Source organism: Anas platyrhynchos, chromosome 2 (genome assembly GCF_047663525.1).
Source record: "Anas platyrhynchos isolate ZD024472 breed Pekin duck chromosome 2, IASCAAS_PekinDuck_T2T, whole genome shotgun sequence".
Classification (NCBI taxonomy): Eukaryota; Metazoa; Chordata; class Aves; order Anseriformes; family Anatidae; genus Anas; species Anas platyrhynchos.
In genome coordinates, this window is record NC_092588.1 from 52890615 (window position 1) to 52916664 (window position 26050).

The 26050-nt window shown below is 39.0% G+C and overlaps 1 protein-coding gene across 6 annotated transcripts in view; it reads left to right on the forward strand.

Moving 5' to 3' along the window:
* MYOM1 (myomesin 1) overlaps positions 1-26016 on the forward strand; it is a 78853-nt gene extending 52837 nt beyond the window's left edge. For 3 of the 6 annotated variants that reach the window (XM_027451992.3, XM_038174638.2, XM_038174637.2), the window contains 17 exons: positions 70-176; positions 295-339; positions 3747-3883; positions 4898-5042; positions 5664-5723; positions 5984-6051; positions 6984-7097; positions 7777-7864; positions 8603-8641; positions 8733-8838; positions 10453-10616; positions 11809-11845; positions 12161-12183; positions 13395-13450; positions 18323-18538; positions 21371-21515; positions 22753-26016. In XM_027451992.3, coding sequence (XP_027307793.1) covers positions 70-176; positions 295-339; positions 3747-3883; positions 4898-5042; positions 5664-5723; positions 5984-6051; positions 6984-7097; positions 7777-7864; positions 8603-8641; positions 8733-8838; positions 10453-10616; positions 11809-11845; positions 12161-12183; positions 13395-13450; positions 18323-18538; positions 21371-21515; positions 22753-22910 — 1708 coding nt within the window. In that variant the 3' untranslated portion in view covers positions 22911-26016. Of the gene's footprint in view, positions 1-69; positions 177-294; positions 340-3746; positions 3884-4897; positions 5043-5663; positions 5724-5983; positions 6052-6983; positions 7098-7776; positions 7865-8602; positions 8642-8732; positions 8839-10452; positions 10617-11808; positions 11846-12160; positions 12184-13394; positions 13451-18322; positions 19312-21370; positions 21516-22752 lie in introns of those variants that run through there. The other 3 variants (XM_038174640.2, XM_013094729.5, XM_038174639.2) reach the window with 2 other exon arrangements.
* Positions 26017-26050: the final 34 nt, after the last annotated feature.

Here is a 26050-nt window from a genome sequence, read left to right on the forward strand (position 1 = left end):
GTGTTATAAGAAGGAGCTTGGTTCAGACTGATCTCACCTTTTAATCAAAATGTTTCATTTTTTCTAAAGGTCAAAAGCAACCTTTAAGGATCTTGGAGAAGATGACTTGGGAATTTACTCTTGTATTGTTACAGACACTGATGGAGTTTCATCAAGCTACACAATTGATGAAGAAGGTAAATACACAATGTCTATTAAGCATGCCTGTTTTGCTTCCACTTCTGTTTTTTCCTGCTGCTGTGTCTCTCATATCCATAAGGTATGCACGCCTATCTTGTTTCATGTCTTTTGCAGAAATGAAACGGCTGCTTGCTCTGAGCCATGAACACAAATTCCCAAGTAAGTGAATCAAGCATGTCTGTAGGGGAGAGATTTGCATGCGCACGGGTATGTATCACAAAGCTCCTGCCAGCATCAGATTTTGAAACTGCTACAGAAATTTCAAGTGAAAGTGGTTTTAAACTGAAAATCTTTTTTTTTTTTTTTTTCTCTCTCAGTACGTTTGTGTGTTGCTCTTGTTCTTCCTCTTCTTTTGCAGGCTGCTGGTCTAAGCATATACTAAGTCTCTATATTAGATTGAAAATAAGTATCCCAATGGCTTTACTTCTTCTGCCATGCAGCTTTCTTTACTTACTCATAATGCCTAAGCTGATTTGAAAATTCTCTGCCCCTCTAACTTTACCCCAGCTGAAGTTAACAGAAGTTAGAAGTAAGGCTAAGAGAACAAGCAACTGTAGTAAATTCAGCTGTAATTTTATATATATATATATATATATATATATACACACATAGAATTTTTCAGCTGAAATTCATTCCCTCCCTCTTTTTTTTTTTTTTTTTTTTTTTTTTTTTTTTTTTTTTTTTTTGTAATACTTGATAACAAGAACACCTTTCTTTTTGCTTGGAAGGATATTTTTGTCAAGTCCACAGAACTCTTATACCTTTATGGTATCCTGGCAGTAGTACAACCCTGTTATTTTCAGTGGAATGTGACTTGAATAATTGAAGAAAATAATTGAACTGTAGAAAGAATCCTATTACATACCAGGTGTCGAGATCTAAGTCTTGTCTTATCTCCTGCCACTACCATCTCTCATGCTTTGTTCCAGACTCTACTGTTCTTGCCTGGTTTTAATACCTTCAGCTTTGTGCGTGTGCTGCTGGCACCTCTGTCAGCTCAGCCCACGTTCTGCCTCCCAGGCCAGTCAAAGCTCGGCTGCAGACATTGCCTGTCTTTCTGCCCACATCATCTCTCTTTCTCATTTCCCTCTCTGCCTTTTCCGTACCAGCTCTGCTCTTCCCAACATATTGTACCAACTTTTGACAGCCTAATGACAGCCCAAGCACCCCCTTCTTTACTCCTGCTCCTCCCAGACATTTCCTCTTAATCAGGTCTTCACAGCGAGCGTCAGTCATCACAACCTCTTATTGCTGCCACTCGCCCCAACCCTTCTCCACTGAGTGCTCTTCCACACTGTGTTAATAATTAATGTCACAAAATAAGTTCCTCAGGACACACAGACTGGGGGGGTTGGGTTTTTAACATGTTTTTGGGTATCAGTATGCTCCCAGCTGTGCATGAACTTCATGAAAAAAACAGACAAAAAAAAAATCACTGCAGAATGTATTGTAATGTTTCAAGAAGAAAACTGCTTTTGCTTTGGCCATCCTAGGCCCTGTGGACTCTACAAAAACAACAACAAAAACAATAAAAACAAAACAAAACACAGATTGTCTAACTTTAGTCTAGTTGCACATGGTAATTTGTGATGCTATACAAATAAGATCTAAAACCTTGTAAGCTTGATGACTGGAAAATCCCTGAAGTCATCAGTTGGTGTTTAGTAAAATGGATTTTTTTTTTTTTAAATAAGTCTTTTGCTTGTGGAATACTCTTACAGGAATCTCTCTGATTCCTTTGGACTGTGGAGTGAATGGCCTTTTCCCAAAATACAAACCTTTTACATCCTTTCAGCCCCTTCTTGAACAGTTTCTGAGATATTTTCCTCTCTCCCATTTTAGACTAAGATATTAATAGTTAATTACATGCAAATCAACTGGGAGTTTAACATTGCCATGGAGCTGACAGTGAAACAAAAGCAGTGCGGGCTGATATCTATTCTCATCCTCATCCTGTTGCTTCTGAGACTCCTGTAGCATTTCAGGAGCTTTGTTCTGAGAAACCATGCAGCATCTGAGATTCCTTTTGTTTCTCACAGGCAATGCAGGAGGGAAGGAAGCTTCACAAGTACCATTTCCACTGCTGGGGCACACTCATAACCTGGTCCCTTTTGGTACCTCTTTCCCTCCAGAACTCCTTTGAAACCATTTTTTTTCTCTTCCATGTTATGCCCATGTCTTTTTCATAATTCTTTGTATTTTTTTTTCCCCTGGGACTGTTGCCTCACCTCCCAGAAGCTTTATTTTCACCAAAGATATGTTCTGTACCACCAAAATGTACATAAGTGTGGAAAAGTATAGGTGCACAGAAGAGGTACCCTTATGAAATGAAGACACAAGGAGGCTTCCTCACACATGGCCACTACCTGGGATTGACAGCAGGGTGGAATGGCAGTCCTGCTCCAGAAGGCACCCTGTTGTTTAGGGTGGTGAAAACAGGAAGATGAGAGATGCCAGGAAACTACCCCAGCCCCAGTCTTCTCCTGCTGCAGCTATGCTTTTCACACATGAAGTTAAATAAACAACCCTGTCCTGTGATTTGTCTGGGAGAAGGTGTAGGTTGACACCCATCACCACACCACATAATCAAGTGTTTTGCAATGTGTTTGCATGCTCTCCTCAGTTACACCCTTGCAATGCAGACTTTACATTGCTGTGAAAGTGGAGGTTGGGGCAGAGTTCATATATAGCATACGTGCTCCTAGGAGTATAAGGTTTTGGAAACTTGAGCACCCACTAAGACAGCTAAAATGATGGTAATGAAAAAAAAAAAAAAGCTCAATGTGCCCAAATATCAGAGTCTAAATGCCTATATTTAACGTTGCTGATTAAAATCTCTTAACAAGAAGTCAAAGTGAAGGCACACTGAGGACTTTTACTAACAAGAACAAGGAAAAGTTAAAAAAAAAAAAAAAAGTTAGCAATGGTAGAGTACTCTTTGCAGATTTTTTTTTTTTCCCCTGCTTACACAAGGAATTGTTCTATATGTGGGGATTTCCATTATTCATACCTAAACAAAATGTACTGGGGAGATTTATTTGGGGTATGTTGTGATACTTTGTGTATTCTGGAGATAAAGTTTCCACTCAGCGAAGATCAAAGTACTTATAAAAGTCTCCCAACCTGCAATCCACCAGCTGACTTTCTGATCTGCCTTTGTGCTTGTTTGTTGTTATTGTTTTTTTCCACTGAGTCAATTCCCTGCCTTACAATAACATTGCTAAGCGACTCATTGAAGATGTGTCTGCCCTATACAGGCTCATATCATGCTGCAGAGATGCTTACAGTTTACCTTTAGCCTTGCATTACAATGGAAGAGCCCCAGCACAACTCAAATCATAATTTCTGCTCTGTTCAGACCTAGTGATAGAAAAATCAAATGATTCAATCTTGCCTGTCACCCTGTGTACATGTGGGTGGAGAGGTATTCCAACTATATGAAGAGCTGTCATAAGCTAGTCACCTTGCATACATTAGCTGAAAGAAAGACATGGCTTTTACAGAAGAAAATAGTTGTTGGGGCACAGGCAATGTATATACTTCATTCTTGTCTATCTTCTTTGTAGCTGTTCCACTTGTCTCTGAGCTGGCAGTGGAAATTTTGGAAAAAGGAGAAGTGAGGTTCTGGTTGCAAGCTGAAAAATTGTCTGGCAATGCGAAGGCCAACTTTGTATTTAATGATAAGGAGATTTTTAATGGAGAGGTAAGGCTTTTCATTGCTTACAGATGTTTGCATGTTTATAACAAATGAGTATTAGTGTATCCAATATTCTTCCAACGAGTGTTGCATGCTAGTGCATTTTTGTCAGAATTAACACACACGTATGTCATCAAAAACATCACTAGGAAGATGTTGTCCATAGTTTTCAGCTCCAGCTGAATTCTACTGGATGCAGTTTATAAAGTGGAACTAAATGACTTCCTGCCACCTTTGTGAGTACCACGTGGTCTGTTAACTAATGAAGACCATAAGAGTTTCTGCAGTGAGGTAGTAACAGGTAAGTAGCTCCTGTGGTCTTCAAGGAGTCACTGCAGTCACCTAGATACATCCTATGTCTTTTATCTGTGGCTTATCTACGGCCCCTGTAGTCACTTCACACACCACTTTTCTGTTTGGAGGAATTTAGGACACCAAGGGAAAATTCCCAAGTGGTTGTTTCCAGTAGCAGAGCTTGTTACTTATGAAGACAGGATGTATCATGCTTTTGTTGCAATACTGATAGCAGTTAGAAGGCAGGGATAGAGCTTTTCTAGACTCCCCAGGGAAGTGGTCATGGCACTGAGCCTGCCAGTTCAAGGGGGTTTGGACAATGCTCTCATAAGTGTGATCTGATTTTTGGGTGGTCCTTTGGGGACCCAGGAGTTGGACTTGATGATTCTTGTTGGTCCCTTCCAACTCGGGATATTCTATGATGATTCATTCTACACAAAAATTTATATAAATATTGTCTCAGAGATGATAGTGTTCTGAAGAGATGCAAATCTAAACCTCAGTAATAAAAAAGAACACAACACTCACCATTGAACAGGATGTTCACATGCTTCTGTCCTTATCAGATTTCTTATTTATTTGGTTACATGTATAGAGCTGGAGCTAGAAATAGTGGGAATTCGACTGAAGAAAACAGAATCTCACCTAAAGATATGAAGCAATGTTTGCCAAATAGTCTCTGATTCTGATATCTGTTAACTGTTGCTTTACTTTCCATTCCTGAAGAAATATAAAATGAAGGTGGACCAGAAGACTGGCCTTGTTGAAATGATTATGGATAAACTTGAGGACAAGGATGAAGGGACTTACACTTTCCAGCTGCAAGATGGAAAAGCAACAAATCAATCCAGTCTGGTGCTCATTGGTGATGGTAAGCTAATCTATACTATGCAGAAGGCTGGAAAAAATTACATCAGGGTTGGTTGTCATTTTCACTTTCCACTGTTTTCCCAATGTAGTTCTAATAAACATTCATGTCACAGCACTTCCCTGCCTCAGATAAAACAGACCATGTGTGTGAACTGATAATTTTTAAGTGCCCAGAGGAAAGGGAAAGGTTTTAGAAATGTAAAATATTGCAGGCGATCACGGCTTGCTTTTCTACGGTTTTTCTATGAAAATTTCCCTTGTAAAATGCCTCTTCAGCCAGGAATACACATCTGTACCTATTTGCATTGCCACTGCTTGCCAGTTCTGCTGCTGCTCCTGTTTGCCTTCCTCCTAGGAGTGGAAAGCGGTTGCATGACAGGGGATTACACTTCTTCAGAGTGATGTGTTAAACCCCTGATGGCTGCAAGCAGCTTGGGAAGTTGGGTTAGCTGTAATCAGCTTCTGACCCTTGGAAATATTCAATATTAAGTTGCTGAGAGAAAATTTGACCATATCACAGGGTTCTTATTGGCCTCCAAGGGACAGAGCTGTGCCTGTTACAGTACTGCACAAATAACACATGTTGTTTAACCTCATATATGTTGCTGGTTTTAATTTCTAGTCTTCAAGAAGCTGCAGGATGAAGCAGAATTCCAGAGGAAAGAGTGGCACAGAAAACAAGGTGATAATATGAACATTCATAAGAATCACATATGTGTTAGTTTGTTAAGTATGAGAATTTGTTTATATTAATATATGCTAAGCTAAAATACATGTTTTTATTCTTTTGTGTAGTTGCTTGCCTTTTGAAGGAGAAATAGGAAAAATAAACACTTTAAAATATAACTATTCTTGTCGAGAAAAACACATTTGCCCTTGTTTTTGTATCATGAATACCACTGATGTAATTTTTTAAAGAAAAATATCTGTAATTTCAAACAGGTCCTCATTTTGTGGATAAGCTGGGATGGGAAGTTACCGATGACTGTAACGTGATGTTGAAATGTAAGGTAAGGGGCAAGCAAAAGACTAAGTGCAATGTTCAGAGAAGCACTTTGTCCTGCCGCTGCTTAGATGCTGAGGGAGGAAAAGGACTAAAGACAAGTCTTTGGTTTTGTATTCCCAACTGCATATTGAGTAGTGGAAGAGACTGAAAACACATGGGCTAATCATGCTGGAGTGATTGTAGATAGTCAGAGACTTGGGCAAAACTCCTTCCTGTCCAGCAAAAAGCAGCTCAAAAACTGATGAAGGAGAAGATGGTGGTGAAAAACAAATAGATTGTCCTCCTGCAGTATGATTAATAAACTCTGCTTTCTTTACAGAAATACAGTATCTGAACAAACAGCAATGTGTCAGTTACTGTGCTGGAAACAGAAAGAGAGGCCCTCTGCAAAAAATCATTCAAGAAGGGAACTCTTTATAACACACTCCTTGTGTATCACCACTGGTATTCAGGGACTTGTTAGATGTGCCCGTACAGCTTCCCAGTTCAGGCATTTAAGATAGAGACTGGCACAGGAGCAGGGTAGGAGGAAGGTAACATTTGTTCTGAAGGGATAAAGAGCACCTGCCTCTGGACCGTAAATTTGTTATCCCCTGACAGCTCTCTGGTCACGTCTCTGCAGTGAGCTAGGGCTGCTGTTCAGTCCTCTGTGTCCCCCCCTTATCACAAGCAGAGGTAAAACAAATCATCCTGCATTCTTGCTGCTTTTTTTCACACAAAACCCTTTGGAAAATAGCTTAAACATTTTTCTTCAGGTCTGCCATCTGTCCGTCCGTCCGTCCATCCATCCATCCACCCATCCATCCATCCACCCAGTCAGGAAAATGGACCTTAATAGGAATGACGGATCCTTGTGAACTCGGGGACTGCCTGATTTTGGGCCTGTTTATAATTGCAATGTGAGAATAAATGCAATGTGGTTTTCATCCATTTTAGGTGGCTAATATTAAGAAGGAAACACACATTGTATGGTACAAAGATGACAGGGAGATAATGGTAGATGAAGAACATGACTTTAAAGATGGTGTGTGTACTCTGCTGATATCGGAGGTGAGTGACTGTCTTTGCTAACCCTAATCTGAAGTCAGTGTTATGAATTCAAGTGAAAGATATGATCTGCTATTTCAACAGAACAATCAAAATAGGAAGTGGGTTTTAAAAACGGAAAAACTCATGAGGCGTCTATATTTTAGCTAAAATAAATTTCTATCTATAACTGCTCACTCAGATTTTCAGGAAATGATGACAGCAGAGATAATAAGCATGTCGCTTCCTTTGCATGTCAGTTAACAACCGAATGAGACCACATCTCTGTTGTGACTTGCACTTAGGAAGTGCTTGTCACTTGGGCTTCCAGAGGACTGCCCTCTCAAAGTCACCCAAGAGACATACTTGAGATTTGCGGTCCCTGCCCAGCTCTGCTGCAGACACAGGGTGTGACCTGCATTAACCACTAAATCTCTTTGCTTTCCGTTCCTCTGGCTGTAAAAGGGCAGAAGCCCTGTGGTGGATGGGGGCCATGATGGGGCCATCAGGGCAGGACCTCCCAGCCAGGTCCTGACCCACCACCCCAGCCAGGAGCTGGGCACAGGGGGCACCAGGGTAGCCCCAGCCCTGGGCATCGGGCACCTCCTGTAGGACAGGGATTGGGATGGGATGGGATGAGGCCGGGCCAGGCCACAAAATCTGGATTTTTCTACTGTAACTGCTCTGAATACTGTTTTTACAGTTTTCTAAGAAAGACACTGGCACTTACGAAGTCATACTGAAGGATGACAGAGGAAAGGACACCAGTGAGCTCAAGCTTACGGACACAGGTCAGAGCCCCTTTCTGCATGCTCTAAGCCATGCAACTGACAGCCTGCAAGCAAGATCGAGGCAATAAAGATAACTGCATATGTCTCCTTCCTGTGGTTTCGTTCCTCCTGTATATAAGATCATCTCATTAGAAAAGCAGAGATTGTTTAGCACAAGTAGCATTTGAATATGCCTCACTGCATGAGGATCTTGTATAATTTTGCGAGAATGTGATGACTGGTGCTGAGCAAAATGATAACACATTTCCTCAGGGGCTCACCAGTAGTTTAAGTCTGCAATTATAGAAAGAAATTACAGAGCTAGATAATTTTAAAAGATCTCACTTTTTAAAATGTTTTGTCATTACTATATTTAGAGGCTTTTCCATTCCTTGTGACCACTGCGTTTTTAAAATTTCTCTTATAGTTAAGGTTCCAAGCAAGTGAGAAAAAATCATATCCATTGCAATGTACGCAGATGGGTCAGTATTCCTACTGAATACGGTCATTTACAGGGTTAAAAAAAAAGAATATAGTTCAGTTCAGCTGCAGCAGTATTCATCAAGGTTAAAGTCTGGAAACTGTGGAATAACAGGCTACATTTTGGCATTACTTAGCTTTCTAATACACTTTTTAAGGTAGGTCTCATTTCTTGTTGGACCCTACTGGGGAGAATATTTCAGAATTGGTGCTTGGCCTATAATTGACTGTGCTTGAGATGCAGACACTGAGTTTAGTCTATGGATTTTGTTTCCACAGCTTTTGCAGATCTGATGAATGAAGTATGCAGAAGGATTGGTAAGCTTTTAATTCTCTTCTGAGATGAATGACTCATTGTGACACTCAATGAATGCCTGCATGGCTGCATAAAAATGTGGTCTTCTTGCAGCTTTATCTGCAACAGACCTGAAAATCCAGAGCACAGCTGAGGGTATCAGACTGTACTCCTTCGTCACCTATTATGTGGAGGATCTGAGAGTAGGCTGGGTGCACAAGTAAGTATGCAAAAGCTTTGCAAATATCAGTGTGGTTTGTTTTTTATAGACTCAGAAAGAACCTGGGTATATGAGACAGACGGGGCACAGCTGTCTTTTCATCATCTCTCAGGGGTCTTTCTCTCATGTGAGTTAGTTTCAGTGAACTTCACCCATGAAGAACCAGTAGGAGAGTTAGGTCGTGGTGGCACGGGGCCTTCCTGCTGTTTTCATGTGAGACTGACAGTCCCATGCCATGTGCTGCTGTCAGGGCTGCGTTGCTTCAGAGGGCTTCCCACCTCCCGAATGGGATCTGCATCTTCCTCTGAACTGCTTTCGAGGGGCAACACAAGTATGATCTATGGCAGTGACAAGCTCTGTTAGAGGCCTGCACATCTGGTTCGGAGATACCTAGCCTGGAGGCCTGCTTGTCTAGGAGCCATAATTCACAGGAACTGGGGCAAACGGGCACATCCTCTTCACGCATGGGTTCATGTTTTGGAGGCAAAGCAAGATTGATTCAACACGTGCCTGAGGCAGTAAAATCCAGACAGGCCCTCCTGTGAGCGCTCAGAGCCTAACAAGGACAGACAGGAGAACTGAGACTCTTACAAAGCAGTTGAATACCCAGCTCCCCATAAAATTAATGGGAGTTGTGTATCCAAGTCCATGAGACAGCTTTGAATTTTCACTCAGCATAAACAGCTTGTACTGGAAAACTCAGAAAAGTAAACAACTTAGTTTATTTTAAATCTATTATTAATGTTCTTGCTGTTTCACTTCCTGTGTATATGGTAGCAGTTTGAGGTCTTCCTCTTTCTTGGCATACATTTTGATCTGGTAAAACCAGGAGTCCCAAGCATTACAAAACTAGATGTGAATACGAATTGCCTTGGATTTTTTCTCTCTCCCTTCATTTTCTCTCTTTTTCTATCCCTCTTGCTTGTCTTTTTCTTTTCTCTATTTAGTTTTTAGAAGCTAATTTCATCTTGAAGCACGTCAAATTGCTCTTTGACCCTCTAGCATATTCAAAGCTATCAATTGAAAGATAAAAAGAAAATGAGCAGCTTATTTGACAAATATCTTCTGCCTCTTCCAGAGCAATTAACTGCTTAGCTAAGAAGCTGAAAATTGGTATTTTTCGTGTGAGATGTATTTGTGTCAAGATACATTTAACTGTAAAAGCCAAGGCATAGCAGAACATGAGAAAACTTTCAAACTAGGCAAAACCCATTTGTAACAAAAGTGTTTTTCTTCAGGTACAGCCCTATGTAGTTTTGCTTTGCTCAAGCAGAAATAAACTTGTGCTAGAGAGAACACAGAAACATTTGAGGTATTACTATCGGATATCTGGGTCTTAAATCTGTGTAATATTTCTATGACTCAGGTTCATAACCTGTCTGCAAGCTTTGAGGAGAGCTGGAAATTGAACAGAAGAAGACTGTCATAACAAGTCTGTCCCTTTGGTCTACAGTTTAGCAATGAATTGGCTTCAAAAGCTTCAAAATATGATGGCATACTATTGCACCTTGGATATCATTTAGTAACCGCAGGTGTTCTGAGTGACACAACAGGAACAAATCCTGTTTATATTCCAGTAAAAATGAAGGGGTGACATTGTTTTGTATTTTTCAGTGACACCCAGATTAGGTTTACAGACAGAGTGAAGACTGGTGTCACCGGGGAGCAGATCTGGCTGCAGATCAATGAGCCAACTCCTCAGGACAAAGGCAAATACACCATGGAACTCTTTGATGGTAAAACTGCACACAAAAAGACAGTGGATCTTTCTGGACAAGGTAGGCCATTCATGCTGTTAATATCACCTGCACATGGGTATGACACTGTGGTAGCGCAGGAGCATCTCTAGCAGGATCAATCTGATCCTATTTGGGTATCAGGTTAATTTTTCCCATTCCAAATATCAGCTTGCAGTTCGCCCTGGAGTTGCCTATGGAGATGTCAGCCCAGTTTCTGGGTTATCTTACAAAACCCTTGGGTTGCTGGCATTGATTGACAATTTTAGACACAAGTTGTTGCACTGAATGCCTTCTGCATCTTTCCCTTCCAAGTAATAATACTCAGAGAAGGAAGTGAGGGACAAGTTTGTTCTGTTACTTTCCTACTGTATTTCTTTGATGGATATAATAGGGCTCCTTATTCTTCAGAGATGTCAAGACCGGTCCCTTTCATCAGCACAATGAGGGAATGTTATGGGAACAGCTAAAATTAATTCGACTGACTGATGGAAGCTCTTACTCTGAGAGAGCTCTCAGAACCTAGGAAGCAGATTAACTACTTCTGAGTTTCCGCTTTCCATCCCCAGCATTTCCCATCCCTAAAGCTTTGCTTTGGGCCTGTAAGATCTGTGTAAGGATGATATACTTACAAGCATCTCTGGGTTGCTCCTTCTTTATCCTCATTTTTTGAGAAAAAGTGTGAAAAGCACTTAGGAAAAACAAATCTCTTGTATCATAAGTGAGTGGTCTGCAAATTGGGGTACACATGACAATCCACTGGGGTGCAGGAAAAAAAAACACACAAGAACTTCAGTAGCATGTGTATATAATTTATTAAGAATTGCGTATACACATATGGAGGGTACTCAAAATTGTATTACTAATAGGGGGTTGTGATCAAAAAAATTTGGATGACTTTAGTGTGGTATATTTTGGGTTTCCTCCTCTGCTTTGTGAGGTAATTTCAGCCTATCATTCTCCTATCACTCTGTGTGAATTTTTGACCTTTAGTAGAAAAAACAATTGTCTTTATGTATGCATATGTACATATAATAGTTACCATATACAAGACTGCCTTTATTAGTTGAACCACTCAGCATTTTAGGGCTTATACAGTATCACAGCATGTATCCATACTTGAGTATTTCTTTAATGATGTCTACATTTTAAATTAATTTCTGCATTTTAAATGAACACTTGTGGTGACCTATCTTTGAACCTACCTTTAAAATCAACTTTTCTCTTTACAAAGCATTTGATGAAGCCTTTGCTGAGTTCCAGAGACTAAAGTAAGTATTATGCAATCCAAATACAGCAATGGCACCCATAAAATAATAATGGTATTTGTTTGTTTTGTGCTAGAGCTAAAAATATTGTATGAAACAAATCCTAGTCCTACAGAAGCCTGTAGGAGTTTTGCATGTGACTGCTTTGGTATAACTCTTATGTAACAGTTAGGTAATGAAGAAAAAGCAGTATTGCCAAATGACAAGAGGCATTTTCTTTTAACTGATTAAGGCAATTTAAAAGACGAGCTATTTTTCCATCACTCTAAGTAAACCTTAAATAAAATTGGATTTTCTTTTTGTTTCTTTCAACTCCAGGCAAGCTGCGATTGCAGAGAAAAGTAAGTGGGCCTTCTTTGACAGTAATCACAATAAGCTGTTTATGAAGGTTTTCTTCCTATACAGGAAAGTTGTGTGTTGGGAGAGAGAGGGGGGGCATGTAGGCACATGTACATACCTGTGCGCATCCTAAAACTAGTTGACCTTACACCAAGGGAAGCAAGGAGCATGATTTAACATTTTGTACATTGCCGCTAATTTGACAATTTAATTTGACAATTTAAGAAGGGGTTACGTGGACTTTTCCAGAATAAGCTCCTGTTCCCATCATAGGGCATAACTGGAGTGAGAAAAGTTGGGGGAGAAAAATGTGTAGAGGGATCTGAGCTAACTCCTCATTGGACATAGATTCTAAATGGAAAGGGTTTGGGCTATGTACAGCAATCCCTGCTAGTTCCAGCTGAGGTGGCAGGAAAGGACCAGGAACAGCCCTGCCCTGGGCAATTCATTTCTAACTCTGCATGATTCATAGAGGGCTGGCACAGGCAACATAGTCATGCTCATTACTTCATCAAGTTGCCATTTACTCCAGAGTATATATTTTACAGAGTATATTAGATGAGAACATGCTCTATAGTCACGTCCTTCCTCTGCCAGGCTCCACCAGGACTTACAACTAAAAAAATCCATGTTCCAGAATAGGTACCTGAAAGCCTGCATGTGATCAGCTTATTTGTTTTTATGTAAGATTCCTATGGGACTTTGAGCTTAACCTGTAGAGCAGATACCGACCTTGTTTACGTCCAGGTGCACACAAAGGGGTGGCATTTCACTGCTGTCACCAAGACTGAAGCCTGTTGTTGTTTTTAGATCAAAACCAAATCTTCAGCACTGTCTTAGCAGAAACACGTTTCTAGTTTATGACACTAAAAATTTAGATCACCAGATCTCAAAAATTCAATTTTTTTTTGTGTGTGCGTGTGTAATCACAAGCAACACTGAATCAGTGGCTAAATCTGCAGGACACAGCACATGGACTTTAATTCCCTCCTGTAAGTGACTGATGCCAGCTGTTAACACTTCTTTTGCTGTGAATCAAACGTTTCTAAAGTCCAAATGGTGTGCTAAGAATGCTGAGTAATTCTGTCCTAGCGCAGATATCAGAGACAAGTTGTACATAAATAAGATAAGAAGAAAGAACTAGAGGGGAAACAGAATCTGGGACAGAGTTGATTTTGAGAGACTAAAGAAAATTATGTTCATTTCTTTTCAGACCGTGCACGGGTGCTTGGAGGTTTGCCCGATGTTGTCACCATCCAGGAAGGCAAGGTACAGTGAATTCACCAAAGCTTTACACAACAGCTGAACAGCTTGAATGCCTTTCAATGACAGCAAAATATTCACCTTTTTTTTTTTTTTTAAAGATTCCATCTTTAAAATCTGCCACATTATTTATTCATTCCCTGTCTTCTGTACATAATGCAGTGGTCTTGCACAGATGGGTTTATTTATTTAGGGCAGTGTCTTTTCTTAAGCATTAGATAAAAGTGAGATGACAATGTGAGCTGAGACTAAAATTCCTTATGTAACCAGCTCTTTAAAAATTCATGCGCAGGTTTCACTGTTAGGTTTATCTATCTATCTATCTATCTATCTATCTATCTGTTTATTGTAACAAGGTACCAAGGAAGATTTTGATTCCCTTTTTTTTATAGGATAGTTACACATTTTGTGTCTTACGGAGTTAACTGATAGTCAGATCTGTCAAAGCTGCCTTTTAAACAGGCTAAAAGCAGTAAACCTTTCTAACTCAATTCTCTTTCAGACCAAAGGAGAAATCTTTCTCTATTTCATTGGGGTTAGTGGGAAGGAAGTCAGAGGAAGTCACTGGTATTACATCGGACTATATTAGCAGAGTTTGGCTAAAAGATTATTGTAAGGCAGTCACAGGGGAACACAGCTATGTCGCTGCTCAAGCACAGGACAGACATCCCAGGAAGTCAGTTCATAATCTTGTAACCTTTTCCCAGCACTCTGCTTCTACAAGCACTGAGACCAAAAGCATCTGCTCTTCACCTCCCTCTGGTCAGCCATAAGCCACTTCCTTTTCAAAGTGTGGGCGAACACTGAAATGAGAAATTTGAATGTAGTTGAAAAGCTGTAACAGGATAACTACAGTAAGACAGCTTCTTGATATTTCCATATTTTTTCTGGTAGTAGGTCAGCTGGGTTAGAGGTACTTGATTATAAACTGAGCAGAAGCATTAAAAATCTAAAAGCTTGACAATGCAAGACAACAAACATAGCCACCAGATAGTGGGCTGCAGCAGTTCAGGGAAAATTAAGCATCTTGACATTATAAAATGGAATAACATTTGATTAAACTTTTCATTAAAGGATTTAGTGGCTCATGGAATGATGTAAAAATAAGCAGCATTCATACAAGTATTGTAACTGTAGGCAGAGGACAGAAAGAAATAGAATGAATTTGCAGAATTTCAGACAATATTGTTTCTGCTTGAATATGAGATTCTCATACAGCTTTGGCAGGGGATAAATTTGGGTGATTATTATCAGGTTAAACCTGACAAAAGAGAGCTGAAATTGAGTATAAGCTCACTAAAGCAAATTGTGTAGTTTACAACAAAAGCAGCTCATAAAAAAAATGAGTTGCAAAATCTTACCCAGACACACATTGTCCTTGACAGCAAGGACATTTGTGATGTTTGAATAAGCGACTGGAAAACTCCCAGAACTCGAGACAAATATCATTGACCTTATGTGTCTGGATTCTGTAGATGATCTTTTTGAGAAACAGAGTAGGGCAGAGAGCGTTCAGGGAAAGCACTGCCTGTTTGGGTGTTGTTGGCTCATCTGCCTACTGCTTGCATATATGCTGGAGAGAGGGGGAGGATGGTTTTCTGTACCTGGTGTGTAATCCATGCAAATTGCACAATCAGCAAGGGTTTTGAATAAGAGTAAATGAGGTAGTTGAGAACTGGCAATTGCAAGTTTTGGTGCTGAATACAAGTGCAGCCATAACTGGATCTCAAACTTAAACTTAACACTGCGATTGCGATGCTATTGACTGGCTTTTTACACATGAGCTGAAGGATATGTGTGGGAATACATGAGCCAGCACTTACCTAGTGTTAATCAAACAGTGCTACAGATGGCCTAAGAGGCTTCCACTGATAGACATAAAAGCTCTTCAGCATTGGGTTATAATTGGAAAAGGCTAAGTGTCAGTTCATATTAGGGAAGTTCATATCAGACAAAACTAGATGGCCAATTTAACCTAAGTAGTTGTTTTAACAAAAGTAAGGGGTTTTATTTTTCAAAGGAGACATTGGATCCTGGCAGACAGGCACTTTCAGACCTAGAAGTGACCTGTTACATCCTCCTGCCCACCAGCTCCCCCTGTTCTCCCCTTCTGCCAGGGTGCCCTTATAGGTAGACTGGAAGAAGGAGCATGTTCCTATAACTTAGCTGCTTTAATTAATACCCTGGCATCTTAGTCCAAACTGCCCATAAATGTGAGTATGTGATAATATGCAGGTGGAATGGCAATACTTGAATTACAACACATTTTCCTCTCCTATCTGCAATACCCTACTCATGCTAATCTGCAGTGAAATGCACAAAAGTCAAGCAGAGACACAAAGGGTCTGGACTTGCAGCACCTGGTTGCTCCATGTGCACAGACATCGGTGTCCCAGCTGCAGATTTATGATGTGAACTTCTGTATGGAGCTTTGAAATATGGAGATGTGGTTGAAAGAAGTGAGGTTTACTTGTGCAGAGTTTTTCAGATAGATCAGATTTCCTGATAGATGCCATTTACTCACTGTAACATCTAGACATGTTTCTAGTCCACCCTCCACTCCCTTCTTTTTTTCCCCACTGGACAATCATCAGAGCCAGACAACTACTGGAAAAGGTGAATTACTTTGGAGGGGAAAATTGCCTCTTACCCTTAGCAGGACAGGACACACTTTTTACTGGGATAGGTATTTCAGGATAAATACTGCATTATAATCAGGGTTTTCTGTGAGTAGTACAGACATGAATACATGAGCAAGAACTGTAACCTGCCCAAAGAACAGGAAATCTGAAGCAGACAGGTACAGTCACAGAGGGTAACCACTTCTGCTTGGCTAAGGCTCCATAATCATGGAACTGTCTTCCAGAAAACTTTGGCATGACCAGAGATCTTGCCATCAACATAGTGGATTAGAAGATATATCTCTACACACTAATAGCCGGAAAATTAACAAGAGTTGGGAACGTAAAGAGGAGCACAGATGTCAAACCGGAGCTAGTGATGCAAGGTTAAGCCAAATGTGGCTATTTTGAGGAATGATTTAGAAGAAAAAACAGTCATCGTTGATGCTGTATTCCTTTGAATTAAGGGGTACTGCACCACTTCAAACACCTGAGGTTTGAATGATGCCCTATTAGAGCAGCCTGGACAAGAACATGAGCTTATTATCATCTTGGAGTGGTAGATGGGGTAATTTAGTGATGATCTCGTTTGCTAGAAAACCAGAACACATTAAAGAAATAATGAATGCCAAAAGGGACACGTGCAATTCTTGGCTGAGACCAAGGCTGAGGACATGTTTGCACTGAGAGTGTTAAGGAAAAGGGGGAAATGTAAAACCACTTGTTTTCCCCATCTTTTTGAAAAGATGAACTGATATGGTCAAAACCACATTCTTACCAGTGGGCTACAGGAGAAGGCATCCATAATCCCCAAGTTGTCATCAACTGTAGGTGCTGCAGGAAATCAGATAGGGGCCATTTCCACCAGGCTTTCACCACCCCACACCCAGAATGTGTCTTTCCTTCAGTACCAAGATATATGTGTTGGTGGGGGGGGGACGACACTTCACCCTCCCTTTTGTTTTCATTCTGTTCTTTAGGATTTGGGATTTCTGTGATTATGATTTTTGTTCTCAGAGGTACAGTGCCTTTCTGACATGACAATATATAGGGTCACAATGTGATCCTCCTCAGTTGTCTCTATTTTTGATGTATTTTTATCAAAAGCCTTTAAAAAATGGACGAGAAACTTGCTTTCAGTCAAGCAGAACCTTGTCCATTCCTTATGTACCACTGAAGACCATTTTCTCTGTAGTGTATTTTTCAAATTTTGCTAGAGGAAAAAGAGGAAAAGTTAGATTTCTCTCTGAGGAATATTTTCAGTTTGGAGCAATGTACTATTTAGTACTTAGACATAAATCAATTCCTTACTAAATAAAGGTCAGAGAAAGGTGTATGTAAACTAAAGATTCATGTGAATATGTTTTACATATGACTTTCTATGTGATGTTCACTGTTGCAAACTCTTTGAGAAGATTTCTACAGCATTGTGAGTGGAGGAAGGGATAACAGCATCCCTTGTGATGTCCATATGTAACACATATGCCTCAGTTGACAACAGCAAAAAATAAAAGAGACCCAAACATTGTATGCACCTTAGATGTGCCAGCCTGCAGAATCTATTCAACGGCTAGTGATCTCTCCAACAACTGACTTGATAATGAAGATGCTTCCTTCAGTCTGTTTGGACTTAGGAAGCTTACTAACATCAAAGGGATATACTTACATGAGCACCAAAGAAACAGTAAAGTCTGTTTTGATTTCGGTTAAAAATAGTTTTATAGGACTGCATAAAACAAATTAAGGTAGTTGAAAGAGCTGTCAGGGCATGGTTTAAAAAGATCCTAAATTAAACAAAATATTCCAGGGACACTTTGCCCTTAGTCATTATTTCCAAAAGGAAGACAGGCTTTCTTTACTTCTGTGGCAAATACATAGTGAGCTTAACCTGAACAAATCCATCTAATAGGTCCTTAAATTCATATTTTGGGTCTAACACAAAAATGCAGCTGATATCTGGTTTTGTATTAAACATTATGCATGGAGAAAATCCCAGTAATCATTATTAGAGCAGAGAAGAAGGTCCATAAAATATTGAAAAGGTCGTAATGGAGTTTTTGAATTAACTGAGTTATTTTTCTTTATGATACTGAAGACTGTGACAAAAACTATTGATCACTGACGATGACATGTATCCATTTCCTAAAAGCAGGAAGCTAAATGGGAGGAGGTGGAACATTTGGAGAATTGTGCATCAGAAAACACAGCAAGTATTTATTGACTCTTACATATAATCCTTTCATACTTTTTTCTGTAGGCACTCAATCTGTCTTGCACTGTCTGGGGAGATCCTACCCCAGAGGTCTCATGGCTGAAGAATGAAAAATCATTTGTATCGGATGCTAACTGCATCCTGAAATTTGAATCTGGAAAGAACGTCAACTTCACCATTTCTGCTGTGTCCACACTCGACTCTGGGAAGTACAGCCTCGTGGTGAAGAACAAGTATGGCACAGAGACCAGTGATGTCACTGTAAGTGTGTTCATACCAGAGGAAGAGCAAGAAAATAAGAAAGAAGATAAGAAAACGAAAGCGTGAATATAAGACTAGGAAACAGAAGTATGGGGGAGGTTTTGGATGACAATGCTGACATAATGTGTGTGTGTAAATGGCTTTCTGTTTTAGCAGGTAGCCTTGAATTTTTCCATTCATTTCATTTGTGTTCCTAAAGCCCTTAATTGTGCCAGGGAAAATAGTGCATCTCCTAAGTATTTTCTCACTGCTAACTTCACAGAACCTTGTTGTGCCATCCTCTCACCCCAGCCAAATGCATGCTGGCTGTAAACACTGGTCTGCAATTTGACCCCCTTCCTGGGGCACTTGACCACACAACACAAATGAAGAGGGTGAAAAAGGATTTGAGTGGAGGCAACTGATGAGGCAGATGGAAAGATAAAAAAAGATCAAGGCATTTCTCAGCTGCAGTTTAGATTTGTTCCAACTTTGTTAAAGTAGCATAGATGGAATGTGTTAGAGAATTCAAACCTTGGAGAAGTTAGTGCTGGTTTTCGTCTACATTAAGGCCCCCTTGTATTGCTGTGTTACTTTAGAGAGGCCTTAATATGGGTGTAATTTACATCCATAAATATTGTTTAATCTGCCCAATTGGGGTAAAAGTACTGTAATATAAATGAAAATGAAGACTTAGGAGGCTAGAGTACTACTGATGTCTGCATGTGTCTACAAATATGAATGAACTCCTCTATGTTCACAAATAAATGGGATTCACTTCTTTCATTCTGTCATGAGTTTGTTTCACTGAGTCATGTTTTACCAGTCACGGCTCTCCTGGTTGTTCACATTATCTTATTATCTTAACCTTTTCACCACTTTATTTACCTCTAGCTTTCCTTTAGATCCATGTTAATCTTCACTTTACTTGTCACTGCAAAATCCCTGATGGCATCACTTCACGTTTCTCTGTCCAGACCTTCACTGCTTCACATCTCAGCTCACAAAGGTATTTTTGCCAGTTGAGGCACAGGAGTAGTCTCATGTGGTTCAAAGGGCCTGATCGTGAATTTTGATTGAAGGGTGGTAGGTAAGTACGTTGTTAGACTGAGACCCTAGTTAATTTCATCCACATTTAACACTGAAGATCAGAAATAACATATTTCTTTTAGATCCTTTGAGGGTACAAAAATAATCTTACTGGAATTGAGAAAAAAAAAAAAAGTATTTTTTTTCAGACAAAAATATTTAAGAACCTTTCATCCAGATCCAAAAATATTTCAGAACCATTTGTCCAGATCCTGAACACACTTCTATAGATGAAAAACTCCTTGTCAGCCATTTTACAACAATGTCACTGATTATTAGCTGAGGAATAGCAACAGAATGCATATATATTTCCATCCTCTTGGACATATACACGTATGATATGATATTATGCCATACTAATAATTCTTTTCAGAACTGATCTCGCAGCAGCACAGTGATTTTTCACATCAAAATCTAAAGAACAACTGTATATATTTCCAGTGTTATGTGTAAGGATGATCTGTGAGCATCCTTTACATACTTCCTCATCATTTTTCACTATGGTGGCTGCAGAAATAGTGCTGTTTCCCAGGCACTCATTTTGCTGCAGTATCGGCATTTCTATGAGGAATACACAGTGCTGTGTAAGTGCTGTGCAGCTAATGCTGACTTAAATCCTTGCCATCTGAGGCTTACTGTCAACTACAGCTAATATTAAAGGCCAAGTGGGTGCATGAGGGAATTCTTAATGTCTAGTACATGGAGAATTAAGTGCTGGTTTGCTGGCATTGTGTTTAAAGGTCTTTGTCTTCAAAAAAAATTAGAGTATAGAAACTAATAACGATATTAATAATTCAAAAAAATACATCCAGATTTAATTCAGATTTATAACATATCAAAACATTTTAGCATGTGCTTAATGTTATCCATGAAAAGTACCACTGGGACATGTTAGGTTTATCTGGTATACATCTTTTTTCTTCCAAAATGGTTTTCACATCAGTTATTTTTAACATGAAATTACATAAAGCTACCATGTTTTCAGCATCTCACATAAAAAGTAAATGTGTTCAGTCATCACACGGCCTTACCTACTAAAATATTTTAAACTCAAATATTTAATTTTATTTAATAATATTTATTGGGATTACTGCAATCTTAAGTGTGCAATTATGGACAGAAATCAATCACAATCTCAGTTAAAAAAAAATCAGACTAGTTACACAGCTGTGTTTCAGACAAAGTAAAATAGCTTAATTATTATATTTCAAAATATTAGCAGGAGAATTTCTGTAATTTGAGATACATCAAGCTTTCTGAGTTTAGAGAAGAAATGTCAAATTATTTGATAATTTCTCTTAGTATAATATGAGGCCAGCTCAGGGGTGATAAGCAGGTCATTCCATCCTCGACCCAGAACGTTACGCTATGTAAAAGCAACAACATTACATCTGTTGTCCATCTTCCCAAGTGCAAACAAGAATCTAACTTGCTCCTTGCAAGTCCTGGTAGCTGATGTTTATTACTTAGCCTTAGCATAATTTAAATGAAAATTGCATTTTGGCAGCAGCTTATTTCTACTATTGCATCTTCAAAAATCTGTCCCGCTGCCTCCATCCATTTGGCAGAATGGCAAATTCCATTTGGCAAGGGAATATAAGAAGTGGGTCATCTCCCAGATAATAATCAGTATTCTGCTTCTCTTTGGTTCAGAAGACGTATGTGCCCTGAAAATTCAAGGAGTAGTTGTTTCTAAACATATTGCTGCCTGGGACTCAGTCCCCATCTCTCGCTTGTGCATTTTCTGTTCTTGCTTTGCTTCAGGTGATTGTGATTTCTGTGTCAGGCCAGACTGACATGGCTAAGCATGCTGCTAGTGTCCAAGGACAAAGTCAGAATAACGTAACTCTGTCTAAAAAGAAAAAGGCAACTACAGCAAGCAAACAACATAAGGAAGGGGAGAAGAAAGGTAAGAGTGCTTTCATCTATATGACAGCTGCTCCAATGGAAAAAAAATGTTGAACATTATGCAGATAGTAGTCTGTACTGATCATCACCTCACAGGTCCCAAAGAAACAAATTTACTGCATGTATGCTCTTAAATGACAACAAATGCAAAGTACAAATTGCCAGGTTAAACCTCAGTGAGATTTAAGTCCCCATCCCACCGAGCTACCACTTCTCACCTTGGCTCAGCTGACTGATAGAAGTTTTTTAAGCCATAATGTTACTGCCCAATTGCTGAATGTAGAGGAAATATTTCCTAAGCATATGTAAATATACAGATTGAATTATTTTTGCCAGCTAGACATTTGACACTTGCAAAAATAAATAAATAATATATATATATATATATATATATATATATATATATATATAGGCTAGGTAAATGCCAAAGTGTTTTAGAAAACTCTGACCATATGGGTATTTGAGATCAATAAATTATTCTCTCTTCGTTGTATGTCCATATTGAATGTTGAAGTTGGAATTATAATCAACCATATTTCCATCCAGTCTAGAGAAAGGGTGGAAAATGAAAAGCCCTCTGGTGATTCAGCATTCTTGTGTATTACAGATTTTTTCTCTTTGGTTAGCCTCTTTTTTTTATATAATTGCTACTTGGACATTGATTTATTCTTCACAGCTACATTTCCCTTATGTAGGGCATTTTAGCTCCAAATAAGGCTTAAATTCCAACATTATCGGAATATATGTTTTACGTGCTTTTACCCAAGTATTTTTTGTTTTTATACATTTGTACAAACAAAATGTTTGTAAAAATGTTATATCGCTGCTGACAGACCATTTTATAATCTTACTCCTCCTGTTTTGGTTCCTAAGGCAAGAAGTAGTAATTAACAGCATTTCTTTCCTCTCTTGCCTTGCTGCTATGGGTAACTTGGACATTTCTGAGCAGTTGTGTAAATGAGATGACTTACGTAAGAAACAATTATTTGTGCATGTAAATGTTTTGCAGGTTCTATCCCTTAACTTATTTAATTAGAGATCATAAATATTTGGGCTTGGTTTTGGCTCTGTGAAAAGTAGTAGTGTCTGTGATACTGAATCTCTTTGAATGGGTATAAGAAGAGGAAAAGAACATAATAAGGTCATAAACAATGCTAAACAAAAATCTAGCTCTGCATTCCTCCATGTTACCATCTATAGTAAATACAAAGGAAATTTTATTGCTTCTCCTAAATCAGATTTTATTAAGCCACATGTAGATGAAATTATTGCCACAGAAGAGACACCTGACCCAAAAGGAATCCCCACAGTGGAGAAAAAAAAGGATGCAAAGAGCAACCAGAACACAGCAAAGAAGACTGATGAAAAGGCTGCAGCAGCAGAAACAGTTCCTTAGCCCACAGAAGGCCTGGAAACAGGGAAAGAAACCACTGGGAAAAAAAAAAAAAAAAAAAAAAAGCCTCGAGTTAAATCCAATGTTCTTGAATGAAAAGTATGATCTTGCTGTGATCTTACTATGTACTAATACGTTTTAGCTGAGTTTTCATGGGTGGTAGGCTAGCCATAGTACTTTAACACCAAAGTTTGTGTTTATTTTTATATGATTTGTGATACTTCATAACTTTAAATGCACAGTAGGCGTCCACTTAGGTCTCAGTATCAGAGTGGTTGTATTGCAGACCTTTCTAAGCACCTTGATAATGCCCCATGTGCTGGCAAGGTGATTCTAATTGCTAGAAAATTTCCATGATAAACAGAGGTTGTTAGAATGAATCCTGTCCAGTAAATAACTGACTTTACTGCCCTGTAAAAGAATGTCGGTATCGGTTTTGTGGATCTGTTAATACTCGTAGGCCAGCATAGCTTGAGGCAGGCCCCATTTCCTTTCTCAAAGAAACCGTACATATGGTTCTTTTCATGACACGTGGGCTGCACTTTTCACCGTGACCACTGAAGCCACAGGGGAAGATCTCCAGAAGCAGAACCATCTCCTACAGCCACAGGGAGGCCACAGGTAGGTTTTCATTCAGTTCAGGTTTCTCTCATCCACATCTCTTTCATCAGATGGACAATGTTTGGTATTTCTTATCACTGAGATTCACATGACTGCTTTCCAGTCCTTTCTACTTCCTTAATTCCCTCCCTGCCTTGGTGAAGTACTGTGGATATAGCACTAACCCATAAACCATCAACTGCCCCAAATGCACATTTCTCTACACCATTTTTGCTACTGCAATCATATTTCTGCTTTCGAAGCCTGTCAGACCCACTGTCCTCCTTCCCCCCAGTGACTCAGCCCAACACCAAAGCAGTTAACCACCTCTTCTTCTCCTCCCTGGGATCAGGCCCAGTGGCTTCCTATGAACCACAGGAGTCAGCTACATTTAAGCCTACATATATATAGCCCACGCAGCCTTTGTGTGTGCCTACATATAAGCCAAGAATCTCTGCTTTAAGACATTACTGTGTTCATTCACACATTTATTTAGTGAGGATGTAAGAAAATGCAGCCTGTGGGCACTCTGATATGTTGGAGGACGAAGAATTCAAGATGAAAGATCAATAAAGCAAAGGCCAGAATTTCTTTTGTTAATATGCAACCTGCATTCAACTTCTAAGTCACCAGAAATTATTAAGTACAAGAAATAAAAATATTTTAATTACCAGAAAAATATGTTTATTGATTTCAATTCTTGGAAGGCTCAGTCATATTATATTGGCTATCTCCAGATGTATTGCTGATGGAAGGTTGCTAAACCCTGGAGATACTTCTAGGGTGTTAGATCTATGACAGAAGTGGATATACTGAAAACATGAGAAATACCAGTTTCTAGTCCATCTTTATAGAATTGTTAGGGTGAAAAAGAAAAACAAAGAATCTTATATTGGCTTAAATATTGACTGCTACACCCTACCCTGCCCCCCCCCCCCAAAAAAAAAAAAAAAAGGTAAAAAAAAAAAAAGTAGTAGAAAGTTAAAATCTAGTACAATTAAAATGATCCTGCTAGACTTAGCTACTGTTTAACACAGAGCTTTATTCACTATTACATTGCATCTTGTTCTTCATCTATGTATCATAGTTTAAATTAGCAAAAGACTGGAGCAGCATGGCAGGGAACTACCCAAATGTAGGTCTCGTACAGGAAGGAGCATTTCCAAGCTAGGAGACACTTTAAATTAGAACCTTACGTGCATGTAGGTGCTCATGCAGTTGTTACAGAAGTTGATAAATATCTACAGATGTATGATTACATCACGCTGCCAGAGAGTTACAGTCTGGCCTTTCAAAATGTTCCACAGCTGCAGGTTGTTTCACATGACTCTTAACTCTCTTTGCCATGGTTATTATTTCAGCCTGATTTACCTAACTAAAAATCCATCACTTCTTACAGTCCTTTTGGGTTGCAAGTCTGTCTCTCTCTCGCACAGCCATCAATGGCAGTGTATAAGTTATAAATAGAACAGATTCTACCACTCAGAGCCTGGTCCAATTCCTGCAGAATTCCTGCCAGGGCTTTTTTCATGTGTTTTAATGGAAAACAAGCCAGAACTTAGAAGAACACTGAAACAGTACCAAACCTCAGATAATGAAGCCCACTTTACTCCCTGTGAAGCCAAGGGTGGATCCTTTTGCTCTTATTTTAGCAGAATCAGGTTTTAGCTTTTTGTTGAAAGAAAAATCAGAATTCTCCTGATATTTCAATTCATTTTTTTTTAACTCTAAATAAAAAGGGATCAGAATGTGGTTTGATTTTTTTTTTTTAAATTTGGATGGTTCCTCAAAAAGCTGGAAATGCAGTCACAATAATATTGTTCTACTGGAAAATATTTTCTAGGCAGATGTATAGTGCTGTTATGCGTGGTAATTGAAATACATAAATATATATTGCAAAGATTAAAAAAAAAATAAAAAAAACTTTTAAATTTTCATGTTTATTATTTAAGCTGTAGATGTTCACAAATGTAAACAAAACATTGATATTAAATATTCATATTAAATATTAACAGAATTGTTGAATATATGCTTGATGAAATTTTTCTTGCAACCTAAGTGTAAAATTTACATTCTATTCTCCTTGATGATTAAGAAAATCGTTTCAATCTCTGTCCCTTACATACCAATAGAATGCAAATAATTTCTGAAGAAACAGAATTGCCTATCAAACACACAGAACCATTTGACTATATTTAAAATCAGACACTGGCTGCAATATTTAACTGAAATCCCACTTCTGGATCAAGTATTGTCACCAGTATATTCCATTCCAGAACTCTGGAACATACTGGAATACCAGAATATACTGCAGTACTCCGGAATACCCTTTATATTCCAATTGAGGAGTATATTATAAATTCATATTTTTTCATTATTTAAATGTGGGAAAGTGTTGTATATGAACTGTATTATCTAATCACCTTCCAAAATTATAAAGTGTGTATTTCAAAGATGTGAAAGACAGACTTTGTGTAGCACCAAAGTAAAGGCATTGTGTTTCCACGTGTTCCTGACTTCTTCTGAGAATTATCTCTGGATTT